Source organism: Solanum verrucosum, unplaced genomic scaffold (assembly GCF_900185275.1).
Source record: "Solanum verrucosum unplaced genomic scaffold, falcon-dt-bn FXZP01000062.1, whole genome shotgun sequence".
In the NCBI taxonomy this organism is placed as follows: Eukaryota; Viridiplantae; Streptophyta; class Magnoliopsida; order Solanales; family Solanaceae; genus Solanum; species Solanum verrucosum.
In genome coordinates, this window is record NW_026020477.1 from 7,525,369 (window position 1) to 7,544,092 (window position 18,724).

Sequence of the window (18,724 nt, forward strand, 5' to 3'; positions counted from 1 at the left end):
AAAACATGATAATATATTTTCTTTTTTTATTTAATTTGTTTCATTTTATATGTTGATGAAAATGGATTGGACTTAATTCCATGTCGGTCAATCGTATCGTGAATAATTGATTTCTTTATATAATTTTGAATAATAATTTCATGAGTTAAATTTTGAAATTAAGTTAGATTGAAGAATTATTGCAACACTTACTCAAATGATGGAGTAATATCTATTATTTATACATAGATGTTTCTACACAAAATTATGGTTATTTTATTTAGGTGCATATATATGGAAGATATACATCGTTTAAATTATCTTCAATATGATATCGACATACATAACTTAGAAAATCTCAATTTAACTTCATCGTGGTCCATTAGAAACCTCAACTCTCAGGGACGAATTAAACAACAACAATTATTAGGGAAGAATCTCTAGACACATCAAATTCATACGTAAATGATGATCGACCTCATGATCATGAGTACAATACGTGATAACGAAAACCACAGCTAATTTTGGAAACATGACATTGTGCGTGGTCCAATATATATATATATATATATATATATATATATATATATATATATATATATATATATATATATAAAAGAGAGAGAGAGAGAGAACAAAGTCATACTAATATTATCAGTTTCCAATAACCCTATGTCTCAAGTTAATTATATATATTTATCTGTCAACTTAATAATAAAATCATTTTAACTTGGAATATATACTGTGATGATTCTTTTGGCAAGATTAATAATATATGTTGCTTTAATTAATGTTTAGTAAGAATTCTTGTGAAATAGTTACGTATGCAAAAATTGTACGATAATACAAGTCCAAGTGTACGTTTGTGTTTAGGCGCAGTGCTAAAGTTGATTGTTTTTATTAGGGGTGTACAAAATCGAACCAAATCATAAATTGAGTTAAATCGGAAAAAAATTTGACTAGTGATTTGGTTTGACTTGGTTTGGTATTGGAAAAAAAAACCCGATTATATTTGGGTTATTTTGGTTTTAACTAAAAAAAAACAACCCGAGACCAAACCAACCCGACGTTATATATGTAATTTTAAAATTTTATTTTATACATAAAAATATTTACGTTGATATAATTTTAAAATATTTCTTATACTATTTCATAGTTTTTATCTTTTAATATATTATTTCAAGTTTGAAACTTAGAATTCGGAATGGTCCAATAAAGACTATAGTTCATAGATGTTGATAATTATGATAAAACTTAAATCAAAATCAAATTAATACTAATGCAAAAAGAAAATTAACTCAACACTAAGAATGACAATAATATTGAATATTTGTTCTTTAGTTTTACATTGGTTTAGACAATTAAAATACATAATCTAATTTTAATTTTCCTTAAATATTTAGTAATGTAACTAATACTTATTAAACTTATTTTAGCATGATTTAGTACTTTTAAATTATGTTCATTTTCATTATGACTTTGCAATATTTATTTTATATGATGATTTCATTATTATTTTTTATTGAATATTTTAGTGTCATCAGTACTCATCTCATATTTTGTGTTATTTTCTTAAGAAACACCTTAGATAATTGTATTTTGGTTGGACTAAAGAAATATTTGGAGCACAAGTTAATTATATGTTTGTATGCAAATTTTACCGAAAAAATCCAAAAATCTAGAAAAAAAAATCCGAGGTTTATTAGTTTAGTTTGATTTATAAATTTAAAAATTCGACACAATGGTTTGGTTTGGTATTTGAAAAACCCGAACCAACCCGATGTTGAAAAACCCGAAAAAAATCTGAATTTTATTAGTTTGGTTTGGTTTATAAATTTAAAATTTTTACACAAATGATTTAGTTTGATATTTGAAAAACCCGAACCAACCCGGTCATGTACACCCCTAGTTTTTATTATTATTTCTATTTATTGTTTGATACTCATATTGAATTCTAATTAATTTGAATTTATGTCGAGTAGAGCCTATTCGAAAGAAACGCTTCCTACTAAAATAAAACTTTACATATCAAAAGCTCGAAATTGAGATCTTATTAATTAAGTTACGTTCAGCTTCATTCGATCCACTGCACCATATGCCTTCTAAGTTGATAAGGTCTCTAATTTCTACACTTCAGAGGGAGAACCCAATTTGAATATATTAAACGTGACATGCACCGATGCACGTAGATATTGGATGTAAAGCAATGAGCATAAGATAATTCCTCGGCTTTTTTACTTCCAAATTGGGAGTATAAAAAAAAAAGTTGGACTAGATGTTACTAAGACCAAGGAAATGATTGGAAAAAAAAATCATATTCCCTCCGTTTCATTTTATGTGGTGATATTTAATTTGTCGCGATATTTAAGAAAAAAGGGAAGATTTTTGAAGCTTGTAGTTCAAAACAATCTTTACAGTAATTGTAAATCATCTTATTAAGGGTGAACAAGAAATTTTAAAGTGAAATTATTTTTAATTATAATAAGATGACATTCTTTTTAGGACGGACTAAAAAGGAAATGATGTCACATAAAATGATACAAAGGGAAAGGGAGTTGTAATTTTCTTCTCGTCATTATTACTTTATTTTTCTTCAATCGTTAGTTAGGAATCGTGTGTGTTCTATAGTTATTTCCTAAGTTGCTCAGACTCTCCAAATATGTTGCCCCACCTGTGTCGGATCCTCCAAAATTGCACTACTTATAAAGGATCCACCACGCACCTGAATACATTTTTGAAGACTCCGAGCAACATAGGTTATTTCTTCGAGACACTCACTTATTCTCTTCACCACCCTTTGGAACGTACGTAGTATCAATTTAACTTTGTGCGGCCTTAATTGGTTTCAAGGGACTTTTTGAATGGGATTTGACATCCTCATTTATTAAATATACGATTATATCGGTTTAATTTTTATTAGTTAAATTTGACTAGTTATAGAAGATTATACTTCGATTTTTCGAGTTATTATATGAGGCATTTTATGAAGATTTACCTGTTATAATTGTACGAGAATTTAACCTGCAATCGTTAGTGCTCAAAACATGGATTGTATTATATTTTTTTAATTTTATCATGTTCTCCGTTGATCAAAAAACATTTTCTCTAAGAAAATAAGAAAAATGACTTTTCTAATGAAAATATGGAAAACAAGTTACATAAATAACATTCCACGTTTATATAGTATCCTTCTTATTTTCCAACACACCTCATTTTTACTCTCACACTCCCCCACCCCCCACCACCACCACACACACACACCCTATATACCCTCCCCCTTCACCTTGCCTAAAGTATTAATCTGTCTAAATTATATATCAATATTTTTAGAATAATATTTTTAATTTACGTATTAAATACATACACAAAAAAAATCACTGATTTTTCTAAAAAAATATTTTCTATAGTATCGAACATATCGTAATCAATGAATTATTCTCCTTAAATCGCCGCAGAGGCGGACAACATGCATATGTGTGGATGCATGTGCATCCGTTAACTTCAAAAAATCATGTGTATATATGTATATCTATCTTGAGAAACTAGAAAAATCTAGGATATAATTAACACTACTTCACCCATGAGGAGTAGGGCTGTGTATTGGTCGGTTCGGTTCGATTTTGAAATTTATAGATTTTACTTATCAATTATCAGTTTGTAATCATGCTAAACTTTTATGAAACCGTTGAGACATTGATTTATCGATTATTGGTTTATCGGTTGGTGATCGTTATCGGTTCGGTTATCAAGTTAACCGTCAACAGTTCACACAATTTTCATTGAGAATTACTAATGGATTAATCACTAATTAACAATACGCAGTAGCTAGTAGTCACTGATGAACTTTTTCCTGTTAGTCCATTACTACATAAAACACTTAATAAAACTCCATATTAACCTGGACAAAGATGTCAATATTGCCGAAACTGACAAACTCAAAAGATTCCTCATAACAACCAAGCCAATTTCGATATGAACTATAAAGAGAAACCATTACAGCACTACTACTGAAAACTATTAACGATCATGAGACCATTACTAATAAAAAAAAATCATTGTAGATTGTAGTTTTGCAATAACGCAGGCATATCTCACTGACTGTTGAAAACAAAGACTTAAAGTAAGGGAACCAACCATATGAACCTCAATTTATACATTTAGAGAATTATATTCAATATAACTCGCCGGTGTGGGAGCAGTGACAGTGAATCAATGATGTCGCAGCTTTGAAATATTATTGTAAAATTTGAGTCTCAACTATAAAGTCATTGCAAAAGAGTCTGAAGAATATTGAAGTGTAAACCCAAAAGGCTAAAAGTGTATTCTAATGCCTCAAGTGATATAAATGTAATTAATTAAACTTCTTATCAGATTATCGGGACACCTGATTAGAAATATGGCCAAACCGAGACTCGAACCATTAAGCCATTAACCCGAATCATTGACCCAATAATCAAATTATCGGTTTTAATTCGATTTTCAACCGCCCTAATGAGGAGTATAGTACTGTCCCTGTGCCACTAGTACAATCTAGAGGAATTACCAGTGAGACCATGGTTTGAATCCAACTATAGAGCCGTATTTTTTGTTTTAATTTAAATTTATTAATACATTCAAAGTCTTTAAATCGTGAATTCGCCTCTCTCGTCTATTTGATATCATTTGGTTAAACAGTATAATGAATAGATCCTGCGTGATCTACTTGGTCACATGGGATTGTAACGTAACCTACCGTGGGGGTCTTTATCAAGACACTTAATGGAGTGGCCTTGGCACGTGGCTTAGATAAAAAGGATTTGTTGATGTGATTACATTATTTCTCATTACAAATTTTTAAGGTTGAGGAATATAGATGTGCTATATATATCTATATGGTGGGTTGCCACTTTTGGAGTCACCCTCTACCTTGCCAAATTTCCACTAATTAACCCAATGTATTAAAGAGATTTTTTTTCAATTTATATGTAGTTTGATTCATTACAAAGTTTAAAAAAGAAAGGCTTTTAAAATTTATGGTATAAAATAAGTTATTAATGTGTGTGACTATAAATTATCGATCTCATTAAAGATAAATGAAATATGTTATTCTTTTTTAACTGATTAAAAGGAAAAATATATCATATAAATTGAGACAGAAGAAAGTTTTAGTTGACGAGACTTCATAAAAGAGATAAGGATATTCCTATTTATGGGTGGCCATAACAATGAACGGCTCTATTAATTTATTCATTAGTCAAAAGTTTATAGAATATATATATTGTTCAAGACATATAAATTCTTTAGTCTAACATCAAATAATTCATTGAACATGTATTATATTTCAACCCAATAAAAAAAAGGATGAAATTGTTATCTCATCATTTTGGAATCCCATGTTGTGAAGGCGTGAAGAATATAATTAGTTGGGCCAACAAAATGAAAGAAGAGATAGGGATGAATTAATAATATTTTTCTGTATTTAGGAAATACCAATTTTGTAATCTAAACAAGGAAAAAGAATTGAAATTTTGCAAAATTGATCAATTAAATTAGTATGTATTAAAATATAAATGTAAATAGATTGTAATTTCTTATAAATAATAATTATCAAAACTTAACATGTATATCCTGATTTTGTTTATTATCATTTGTCACCATATTTTTTTAAATGATTCATATTATAGAAATTTAGAGTTGGACACTCCTTTGTATTTCCAAGAGCAAACTCATCTTTCACGTCTCACATCATATTTCTTGTGGTCTAACACTCTAACACATGCATGCATGTTCACCCTATTATAATTCCACGTCTAATATAATTTTTCTAGACTTTAGTTTTTTTCATATAAACTTTTTTTAAAAAAAAAATACACAATATAATAGTAACTCATACAATTTCCAATTTTATTCTTGTTTTTTAAGTTGTGCTTGATCATATATATAGAGAGGCAGAGGCAGAGGCAGGATTAAGAATTTTGGGGTTCACAAGTTAATATACATTTATATTTATTTAACTCTCTAATACAAATATAGGATCTACGGAAAAGCAATTGGGATCGTCCGAATTCTCATGAACCCGTCTTATATTGTTCATGCTGCAGATGTTTAGTCCTAGTCCCATATTGATGGGCATTATAAGGGAATTTGGTTTCATTAATATAGTTTTTGGCAATCCTCCCCTTATAACCTAGTTTTTAGGGTTCAGTTAGTGTCAGACCCAGCCTAGCTATAATTCATAGTTTCCGTTGTTGAGCCATCTCATCTTATAATTATCCACGCTGCATATATTCAATCTCGATTCCATATCGGGGGGCATTATAAGGGAGTTTGGTCGTCTTAATATGGTCTTGAGTAACCATCTCACCGTGATCTAATTTTTGGAATTGAGTTACGTTCAAAATTTAAATCCATTTCTTTTGTCATAACAATTCAAAAACTAAGTTTTGAAGCGTCACTATCTTAGTGCCCTTGAGAGCATGCCAGGAGTCACAGAATCACATTCACAAGACGGGGTTACATATATACACATAGATTTGATGATTTTCTAGTCTTGCTTTTTTAAAAATTGATGCATTTGACTATTGCATGTCTTATTCTGTTTTATTGGACCACCAAAAAAAATTACATAATTTTCTATATTCACAAAATACATAAAAATGCCCTTAAATTTGTAAAATATAAAGAGAATGTTTCTCATACCCTATACATATTTATATCATGAAAGGATTTAAGATTTGTAAAATATAGTACAAAGTTAATTACATGCCGTTGTTATTTTATTTTTCAGGTTATCATGTCAGACTTGATACGAACAGTCCATTAGATAAATTTTACATGATGACATAAAAAGAAGTATACCTTAATATTAAAATTATCAATGAAAAGTCCTTGGCAAAAATGGTGAGAGCAACAAGCACAATAAATGGTGGAGAGTTTTGGAGACAAGAAATTGGGCATCCCATTTTGTTTTTTGTGGGACAAAAGACAACAACTTATTATTATTATTATTATTATTATTAGGCATTATATTATTGTTCTCTCTACTCCTTTTTCTGATTTATTTCTTTCTACTTTTCTTTCTTTAGGATATTTGATCTCTAGCTCTACAAACACATATTTTCCTCTTAATTATCAAGAAGGAGAAAAAAAAAATCTTATTTTGGCTTTATCTCATTGAGAACAAATCCAAGTATATATATATATATGTGTGTGTCCATAACAAGAAAACAATAGTGAATGATTTGCATATCTTGTAGTAGAATCTTTAATTGATAGGCATATAAAAAATAAAAAGAGAGATGTGGTCAAAGATAAGTTGCTGGAATTGAACTTTATTATATTGAAAATACTAGTGCCCATAATAATAACAATTTCTTCAATGATAGGAGCTTCACGTAGAATTTGGATCATAGCACACCCAAAATTGAGTCATTTTCATATGGATAATCATCCACCAAAATAATGGTAAAATATACATATTTTATACAAAATATAATTATTTTTTATTGATCAGCTAAATATGTAACTTGTCTTACTTGATTAAAATGAGCAATCACTTCTAAACTAAATAATGGATCATTAATTTAATATGTGAATATCATTTATATTCCTCAACTTTACTTTAAAACTAAACTAGCTGACTAGCTCCCTCATCAACTTTGAAACTTGAATAAATAGATGTCAAATCATCTTTTAAAATATCTATTTTAACCTTAACTATTTATCTTTTTTCTTTTAAAAAGAAAATTTTAAAAAATAATCTATGTAACATACTTACTAATAAATATAAATAAATATAATGACATTTTATAATGACGGAAATGTGCAGAATAAACAATTAATTTTATTAATAGCATTCAAAATTCTATAGTCGTTTAGTTTAATGGATAAGGAAAAATAATTTTGAGATAACTTTTTAGTACCCTTTTATATTTGATTTGGTTATAAAGTCTGGAATAATTTATTTTGTGATTAATAATTAGTATTGGGTTAAGTTATTTCCTATAGGTGGAATAGTAATACCGGAATAACTATCTTATGATAAAATATGTAAAATAACAAAAGTACCCCTTAAACCTTATTTTATACATCACCTTTGCATATATTCACATATTTTTAATACCATTAATAATATTCACAGCCTCGACTACTCGTTATTTTTATAATAATATATTTTTCTATTAAAAAATTACACTCTATAAATATATTTTTAATTTGTCAATATATTATAAGTTGAATTTATTTGTGTAATTTTTATGTTTATTTCTATTTTGATTTCTCATAAAGTGTTGACTCCAATGTCGAATTGCATATTTTTCATTAAAAGGTATTTTAGTCGCTTGAGAATTTGTATTTTATATATCAGTTAGAATGAAGATAAATCTAACATCTTACAATATACGAGTGATATGTGCTTTAAATGAAGTGACATAAACAATAAAGTTTCTTTTACTTAACAAACTTGAGATGAAAGTTTTTTAAGCTAAATAAGATGGAAAAATTATTTTCAAAATATTTAAGCTAACTATGAAAATTGTATTTTTAAGAATGAATAACTAAAGTTTGCAAAGAAAATTTAAAAATAAATAAATAAATAAAATGGAGAATATTTTTGTAAACAGACAATTTATTCTTAGAAATTATGCAATTAATGCATATTAGTTTGAATATATATGATAAACCAAACAATCAATAAAAAATATTTTCAACATAACTAATTCAAAAATAACTTATCCCAACATAGTTAATTTCAACATAAGTCGTCTTCAAACCAAATAATATTTTTAAAATTTGCTTACACAAGTAAAATAAAGAAATAAGAACTTTATAAATATATTCAATGTAGATAATCTACTAATTTAAATATTATATTAATGACAGTCAAAATTTATTTGCTTCTGTAGTCTATAGACTACTGAACATTAAAGAATTAAATTTGGAATCATCAAAACTTAAATTTGGCCTCATTAATTTAAAATATTGACTTTGATTAAACTTTTCAAATTATAAACTTTTAAAATTGAAAATCGTTCCATGAACACATTCAAAATTTACTCATCCTCCAAATCATAAACAACTCAAGAAAGTTAGGAAGAGAGTCAAACATATATAATTTTTAAAAGACAAAAATGAGAAAAACAAAAATATGGTTGTTACACAACTTCTCATCCTCAACTATTGCGCCATGATTTTCTCCATCTAATTTATCATTGTTGAAGTTTATATATTTTTATTGTTTCTGCTTTACCCATAATTATTTCAATTTCAATAGAAGTCACCAAAGTTTTGATGTTATTATCAATTATAACTTGTTTGGCTATGAAATATTTCACTTTATCATATAAAAAAATTTAATTTTATTTGAAAATCAGCATTTGACCATGAATTTATTTTTGGAATTTCGAAAATATCCAAAATCTTAATTTACTTTCACTATATTTTCCTTTTTATTTACAAAAAATAATAATAATTTTATTAAAATGACCTTATCCAAATTATATTTCATGTTTTTTTTACAAAAAGTACAATTATACAACACTATTATTTGCAAGAATTATAACCAAATACAACTAGGCCTTCAACTTCAATTTCAAAAGTCCAAATAAAGTGAAAAGTATTTTTAACAGCATGTACTACAAAGAATTTGAGATCTAATTTATGACATTATATGATTATCTATTTGAGATATTACTTTTTAGCATAGATTTGATTGTTTGTTTTAGGTAAATTAAGATAATTTTGCTAGTTTTTAGAAATTGAGGGTATAAACTACATTTAGAAAAAGTACATATAAATTCTAAATATTTTATTAAAAAAAGGAAGATCAGTTACAACTTTAAAAATAATGATAAATAGAGTATATTAGTAATACTTGCATTAGCAATGCATGTATTAGTTAGTTATGCTTGCATTAATTATACATAGATTATTTTTAATGCATTGTTTGGTTTGATGCATTAAAAATCGAATGTATTGCATTAAAAAAATATTTACAAAGATACCCTTCACTATTATGGTAGAAAAAATATAAAAAAAGTATTGAGGGGGTAATTGGGTCTTTAATTGAGTTAATGCATGTAAAGTCATTGCATTGCTAATACCTAGAAATTCATGGTATTAGCAATACACACCTTAATACACAATAGAGTGTATAACTAATGTATACATAGGTTGGAAAAAAGTACCAAACAAGGTACTAGCAATACACAAGACTAAAGCATGCATTTTTTTTAATACACTCTACCAAACGACCCCTAACTTCAAAAACTTCAAATACAAATAAAAAATATTGAATTTTCATTACGAAACACCTACTAATAAATTGGATATTAAGCACCAATAAAAATTATAATAGAGTGTTAAGTAGTTCTTCATTCTTAACTACGTGTCTCGGGTTCAAGTTTTCAATTTTCTTGAATATGAGATCGCTTTTATTAGGAAACACTTTACTCCTCAATGTTCACCATAAATCTAAATTTGATTAAGCTCTGATACGATTACGGAATATCGGAACACAATAATATTAAGGTGTTTCATTACGCATCTATGACGTCCTCATCTTTTACTTGACTTGCCTTGTTAGGATTAGGAGCTTATCCCAACACTCATTTCATTATATTTATATTTAAAGTAGTAGGGCCTCAGACATTCCAACTGTTGATAATGACCACAACAAAAGTAACATCTACAAATTTGAGGCTCCATCTTATAACTCTCCTAGTTTTTGGCATGTATATTACTATCTTCAATCTATACTATATCAACAAATATCTTCTTCTTTTTTTAAGAAAAAAATAATCCATCCTATTATAATGGAGTAGTAATATTTGTATAATTTTATAATAAAGAAAAAAAAAAGGAAAAACTCTTGGACTAGGTCAATTTTATCATCTATTACGTTCTTTATTTAGAACAAATTCGCTCGTTGCTAGTTAATTGGCTAAAAAATGCCTCTAACTAGCTTTAAAATATCTTTCTTACTAACGATGGTTGCATTAATTAAATTTGAAATGGGACATTTTGCCCTTGTTTTAATTGGGTTATTTTTTTTCATAAGAAAATAAGTTACATAAAGACTTCTCATTTTAACAAATTAATCTGCGATATTAGTTGTTGTTCAAATCTTTACAGTTAACTTGTCCTACACGTTAAATGAAAGAAAACTTGCCTCGTTTTGAATAGTTGAAAGGAAAATTTGTTGAGCTATTTGACTAGTTGAAGGATATGTTTGAGCCAATTAAATCTATTTCGAACAGTTGAAAGAGGTTTTTTTTTTTTTTTACGTAATTTTTTAAAAATATAGGAAAGTTGTGTGTTAGTGAAGTAATGAAGAAATAGGAGGAGGTTGGGTGTAAAATAGCAAAGTCAGATAACAGAGTGTTGAGAGAGACGTATGCTTACGATGGTGAAGTAAGAGACAGAGCAAAACCCTACTAAAGTATAAATAAAAGGGGAACAACACACAGTAAAAAGAGAAACCCTGACTTTGACTCCTACAGTTCCTACACGATTTCCAACCTAATGCCTTTCCAAATCATCAATCAACAGTGTTGCCATTTCCACATTTTGCTTTAACCATTTCAATATTCATAAACTCGACGTCATCTTAAACAGTGCGTCTTAAAAAAACTATTCTAAGACTTATGTACACACAAATATTAGTTATAATAATGATAGTAACTCTATCTATAAACAAGAGGGAGTTCCACCCCTCACTTGTAATCATAAAATTGTGAGTCCGAGTCACAAAGGAGCAAAAAAGTAAAGAGCTCCTAGGAAGGTAGCAGGTAGCAGGTAGCAGGCAGGCGAATGAAGAGAAATGTTTAGAAACAGAGAAATTCTTTCCCAAACTAATGGGTACAGAAAGGACAAGTCCAAGAAATAGAGTGAGTGAAGGGACATATCACAAAACCATGCCAACTCCAAAACAGTAAAAGGAGGTAGGCAAAAGTGAAAGAAAGAAACACAGACAAGTTAGGACCAGCACCAGAGCATCTATCTGCTTTCTCCCCTTTTCATACTAAAACTCTTTCAATGTAATGCCACTTTCTTTCACTCATATCAAAACAAAAGCACCAGCACCAGCACATGACAGACATCCTAACTTCTTTCTCCGTTCAGTCAACTTTATTATAAACAAAAACATGATCATATATAACAAGAATTTACTACATTTTTATATATATAGATGTATTTTTTTGAATAAATATATTCAACCTCCTGATCCTATGAGCTGTACACTTTGATTATTCAAAGTCTTTTCCTCCCCCACCACACCAATCTTTTTTGAATCCTACTGAGTAACTTGCTCAGTTCCCTATTGCTCAAAAAAAAATAATCACTAAAACTAAAAACACAAAAAGAACACATTTCCCCCCAACTCCATGGAATATACAGAACACTTACACTCAACCAGTGGCTGATCCATAAAATTCAGCCACTAACAAACCCCAACCAAGCACCACCCGCAAATGATACACTCGAGCCAAAAATGTCTTCGACCGTGTACCTCTGCAGCCAAAATGTATAATTTCTTTGATTATGACCATCGCGTGCTGCTGCTGCTCACTCCAGGCAATGTGCAGCATTACCAGTTGGGATTTTCCAGATTCAATGAAGAATCTCTATAATTTAACATCCCTTTTTTTGTTTTGCTGTTTGATGTTTCCGTTTTCTTGCCCTATCACCTGTCTTCAACAAAAATTCTGCCTATGAAATTCCGAAACCTCTTCGAATAGAGCTTTGGGTCGACAGCTGAGATTGAGGCGGGGTCAACTTGCAACGATTTGTAAGCATGCTCAAGCTTCTTACTTATATCATAATCCTGCAGAATGTCAATGATCCCAAAGTACAGAACTACTTCATAGACTTCCCCACGGGAAGGGGGTAAATTACAGAAACCACCGGGGGTATACTGATCGAAATCGCTCCTTCGTGCCATCCGTTCTGCTCTTGCAGGCATGTTAGCACCCAACTGAATCAAGGGTTTCCTGTAAAGACATAATTCAAGTAACTTCAAAGTCAGAAAAGGTTTTTTTGAAACAATACAATTTAAAACACCCATAAGTATTTATGGAAACAAGGATAAATCAATGTTAAATCAGCAAGCAATTAACTCTGTCAAGAAAAAAACAGTTTGTCTTTGTGGTTGCAAAATCTTATTTAGTGATGTCACAAGGGGATCTGCAAGAAATTGCTTTCCGAATTTACTTGTAGTGATCAAATAAATATTAGCTTCACAACTAAAATCAGTAGCACACATCAATTCTGCCCAAAAAAAAAAACTAGTAATTTTATTCACAACTGGGGAAGTAATACCAGTTGAAGAGCAATATAGTCAGACCGGCTTAATCATCCAAACTCATTAATAAGACCTTGCTCCAGTTGTCCCCATCACAAATGTTGTCTAATAAACTCCCTCAAAATTGGTTTATCACTGCTTCAATATACTTCCCAATGGTATAGAAGCACAGATCTTAGGGAGCAATGGACTACTATTTTCCTTCAAGGTGTCTTTAAGTAAGGTCTTATCGCATTACTTGGCAATCTTTTTTAGTTTTAGTGTAGTTGTAAGCCTCAACTAAAAAGGTGAAAGTCAAAAGGATTTGCGAATGGTAAAAATAGAAGTCACAAAGGCTCTCCATCATATTGAAATTTCTTCACTTTATGCCATAAAACAAAAGTAAATTCCAGGCCAATAGCTTAAATTAACAGCAGTAAAAAGAACCATTCTTACCGGCCAGCAAGAATCCTATCCATGTCCTGTAGCTCAGCTTCAAGGAAACGACAGCCACGCATGAACTTCTCATTTTGGTATGAATCACTCTTTCCTGAAAGCAAGCAAAGCTTCCTTTTATATTTTTCTGGACTCTACATGGTTATCCAGCTAAGAATAAAGTTATTACAAATGTGTAACCTACCATTACGCAAGAGGAATGGTGATAAACCCATCTTGTCACCCATACTATCCTCTCGGAAGTGAAGACCAACCAAGAGACTGTAATCCATGATTCGCTCAGCTTCCAGAAATTCACAATCACGATCAATTTGTCTGCAAAGAAGTTAAATCAATTTAGTAATGCAAAAACAGAATGATGGATATATTGTGTGACAACTATTGATTAGGAAAATAAACTAATGTTACAACAAATGAATTCCTATACTTACTTGATTAGTTCTTCATACCAGTTCCGCTGGAGACGGAACACAAAGTTCAGATCAAGGTCCTTAAGGGTAGTAGTTTCATCAATTTCTCCTTCGGGTTTATCTGTTGTGCGGCCATGTGAGGAACCTTTCAGGTCAAACCGTCTGTGAATACGATATTCTGAGCAGAACATGTTGCCCATCACAATGAACCGTGTCTGCACCCAATTAAAGAAAAAAATATCAGACATGTTAAGCCCTGCACCAAATCAAAGATTCTAAGTTTGAAGTCAGACATACCTTGACACCACCAACTGGTTTGACGCAATGGACACCATAGAACTTTGTGACAAGGGTATTTTCATAACGACAAACATGTTGATAGTAACTTGGAAGCATCTTAATAAGCACCTGAATAACAGATTGCAAAAATTCAAACTCATTAGAAGATTAAGTATGTCATCACTTTCTAATAGAGGCAAATATCTTATCTACCAAGGTTTGCAGTTAACCAACCACAGTAAAATGACCATTTTAGGAAATCAATTCAAGTGCAAGTCAAAGGTGAGGCAACTAACCTTGACTTCTGATTTTTTCACAGTTTTGATCATAAACCTATCATCCTGAGTCAAATAAAAGAAGCTTCCACTCTTCCCCGGAGAAGAAAGCTCTCTTAGAGCATCATTTCCACAAATTGCCAACATGTAATCCGCAGGATCAACTTGGAACAGTTCTCTCAAATGTCTGGATAACCCAACAAACAACCAAACACTTTAGAGTCTTTCATGGTGTAAACAAAGATCAGACTTAATCAATATCAAATTAACACTCAATCTCAAAAGACAACTTATCATCTACATGTTAGAGGAAATCAATACCTAAACACCACTGGACAATAATCCTTCCAACGGAAATCAGTAGATTGATGAGGGGGTGTAAGCTTAGACCCTTCTGGTGGAAACCTGCTCCAGAACTTCTCGTTAGGATCAAAATCACTGGTTTTAAGATCCTGCAATATCGAAGCATGCTTCCCAACTGAATACCTGTAAAAACCATCATTGATTCAGCTATACAAACAATTGTAAATAAAAAAAGTAAATCAAACTGAAATAGAACATCCAATATACTGGCATAAAACAATTTCATTCTATTATTACCTAATGCCCAACTGGAGATTGAGCATCAAATCATAATTTTTATGCCCTTTGGATATAGTCTGGCCTGGCTTCTTTTCTTCTTTGCTAAAGCAACAAGGATTTCTCCTGAACTGCTTTAGTCCATCTCGACTAAACCCAAAGCTATCCCTGTAAATCATGGATGCCTCTACATTATCAATAATATCACAAGTAATGTCACCGGCTTCACCATCCGACTCCCAAATGCAAATCCTTGGAAAATTTCTTTCTGTCATACTTCCCCTTGATCCATCCACGGATGACCTCTTCTTCCCCATATTCATCACTAGCAACCCACAATCTTCATCGGCCATTAAAGGTGCAGCTAACTTGTGTCCAAAAAATCCCCCCAAAACATCTTCTTTCGCACTGAAATCAACACTTTCTTTCTTAACAGAGCCATGGCTGTTAGTTCTACTGTTTGCAGGATAAAAAGTACCATTAAGAATTTGGTTTTGATGTTGCTGATTCTTAGCATCTTTACTCCAACACCCAATATAACAACTCCCATCAGGCCAAGTGAAAACCCCATTACCTTTAGGACCACCAGCTTCCCAATTTCCATCATACCTATTTCCATTTGCCCAAATCAGGACACCTCTACCATGAATATCCCCAGTTTTCCATTCACCAACATACTCGTTTCCATTCTTCCAAACATATCTTCCTTGTCCATCTTGTAAATTCCTTTTCCATAGCCCTTCATAGTAATCCCCATTGCTATAGTGTTTCTGCCCATACCCATGTTTCCGATCACCGGACCATGAACCCTTGTACATATCCCCATCGGATCCAATAAAGGTACCTGAACCTTCCATACGACCCGACTTAAATTCACCTTCAAATGTAGCTCCAGATGGCCACGAAAACTTACCCTTACCAGATGCTTTACCTCTTTTCCACTCCCCTTCATACATACACCCATCTTTCCACAAATACTTTCCGGATCCGTGAGGTGAACTACCGGAGAAGCTACCTATGTACAGATCTCCATTCGGAAGGTGCTTTTCCACTACCCCAACGTTCGAGTTAGTACCAGTTGTACCAGACGCTGCACAGATTGTACCATCCGTCGGAATGACTCTCCTTGATGTTGCTTGTGATTTGCTCCGAGGAATGATGATAACTGACCTCGGCGTCGTCGTCGTAGTTGTAGTTGATTCTAGAATCTTCTCTTTCTCCTCCTCATCCACTTCCTTAGTATTTTCCTTCCTTCTGGTCGATATTTCAGGAATCTGGTTCGACAACAAAAGGGTTTCCGGCATTTCACTTTTTTCACTCAATGATATCAAAAATGGTCTTCTTTTACAGCAAACTCGTCCTGTTTCTTTGAATTATACCTGAAAATGGCTACACCGGAGCATATTTTCCGGCCAACTCCTTTTTGGGTGTTTGATGTTTCTCTCTCTAGAAATGGAAAGAAGATAGAAGAGAGAGAAAGAGTCACAATTGGCTTTGCTGTATTGGAAGAGAGTAAAGAGAAGTATGAATACAAACAGGAGTTTTGAGGGAAACACAAGGAAGAGAGAGAAACAAAGATGAAAGGCATTTAAATGGAAAATAAATTAAAGTAAGAAAAAAAAAAAGAATATGAAAAAAGCTTAAAAGAAAAAGTAGACACGGAGCCCCAAGAAAAATGTGAAACTATACTATAAGGGATAATTAATTAATTTAATTAAGTTTTTCAATGGGAAGGTTTGTTTTTGGTTATAATTGGATTGAATGTCAATTACACTTCCCCACCCTACTTCCTAGTGATCTTAAATGCCTCATGTGCTCAACTAATTTTGATCATATATGAAATTAGTGGCAAATAAATATTGTTGTTTTCATAAGAATTTCTTGGCAAAAATACACAAAAATTTATATATATACTTTTTTTCATCTCAAATTTAATAAAAATTGAAATTTTATAATTAAAGATTTAAGACAAATCGGTATAATAGGAATATTTCCACAGAGTTCGGAAAAAGTAAGATCTACGCAGATTTTATTTTTGTTTATGTGATAATAGAAAATTATTTGTGATAGATCCTCGAGTAAGAAGGCAAAGTATTGAAAAAAAATAGCAAGAAAAAATGATAGCTAAATATCAACATGTACGCAGATTATACTTTTTCTTTTTTGTTTTAATTTATTTTTATTTCTATTATTTTAAATTCTTTTTTCAATTTTTATTATTGTGAAAATTTCTTTAAAAAAATTCTTTATTTCATATTATTTATATTTCATTTCCTTCTCATTCTCAATTTTTACTTCACGTAATTTCATACAATTTTTCGTATTATATATTTTTTATCATTAGCATAATTTTGTTAATATTCTAATTTTTAAATTAAAGTAGAATTCATTGTTGAGTAATGTTATAGACTTACAATTTTCTTTTCTTTTAAATCATATTTATGAATGTTGTGTTGAAATTTGACATAAAAGTATTATGTTAAATTTTTTGTTTTGAATTTCGAACTTATGTAATATTTTCAGTTTCATTTGTTTTAGCAGTATTGACTTGAGACTTCACACTGCAAGTCATTTATTTTTTTAGTTAGACTTGATGGATTATTTTTTTATAGTGTTTTATTAATTTATGGTATTTTATTTATAATATTAATCTTTTTGTCAAACATGTATTTCATGATGTTCATAGAAATCTTATACTTTTAGTTTTTATGGTTAATTCAATTGAAATATACTATTTTGAAAAATAGAAATCAATTATTTTTTCATAATTTTAGTTAAGAACATAAATTTATTAATTAATATATTTTCAAAAGACAATACATATCTTAAATGTTTAATTAAACATCATTTGTAAAGTTTTTTATTTGTTTAATATAAATTTTAAATAATTAACTTTTAATTTTAAAATTTAATATAATCTTATGATTGCAATTGTGCAACCAAACAATACATGTGTAACTACACTCTGTCAAACAAACATGTCAGTGAAATTACTAGGGTAGTTATTACTACCTTAGTAACACCAATTACAATTACCAGGTGACTTTCCAAATAGATTCTATATAAACTTTTGAAAGTTTTGAGTCAAGTTTTATTATTCTAACATCATATTATATTTTTTCATTGAAAAATTTCATTGTTTGCATTAAGGTCTGCGTACATCCTATGTTCTCAAGACTTCACTTGTAGGATTATGTTGAGTATGTTATAGTTATTTAATTTATATATGACAACTATATATATATAAAAAGGCCTCCCTATAAAATTTGATTAGGTCCCCAAATGTGTTGAAATTACCCTAGTCATATCTTGTCTGATCACCTCCCTGATTCTTTTTTGGTCTGTCTCTACCTCTTTTAAACTCTTGTTGCAATCAACCTCTCAAGCCTCCTAACTAGTGTATTTGTGCACCTCCTATTTACATGTCCGATTTATTTCACTCTCTCTTCCCTCATCTTACCCACCACGAATGTCACACTCATCTTACC

General features: G+C 30.4%; 3 protein-coding genes across 4 annotated transcripts in view; 2 read left to right on the top strand and 1 right to left on the bottom strand.

The window, feature by feature from the left end:
- Positions 1 to 18,724, top strand: part of LOC125809198 (gamma-glutamylcyclotransferase 2-3) — a 1,073,903-nt gene that overhangs the window by 1,014,398 nt on the left and 40,781 nt on the right. The window lies entirely within an intron of this gene.
- The window catches only part of LOC125809192 (uncharacterized), a 511,850-nt gene that overhangs the window by 18,157 nt on the left and 474,969 nt on the right, over positions 1 to 18,724 (top strand). The window lies entirely within an intron of this gene.
- LOC125809134 (phosphatidylinositol 4-phosphate 5-kinase 1-like) lies at positions 12,636 to 16,818 on the bottom strand. Its single transcript, XM_049488775.1, has 8 exons — positions 15,258 to 16,818; positions 14,979 to 15,143; positions 14,679 to 14,844; positions 14,401 to 14,511; positions 14,125 to 14,318; positions 13,878 to 14,008; positions 13,694 to 13,787; positions 12,636 to 12,947 (listed from the first exon to the last, which is right to left on the bottom strand). The coding sequence occupies exons 1-8, from the start codon at positions 16,538 to 16,540 to the stop codon at positions 12,641 to 12,643; spliced, it is 2,451 nt and encodes an 816-aa protein (XP_049344732.1). The 5' UTR covers positions 16,541 to 16,818; the 3' UTR covers positions 12,636 to 12,640.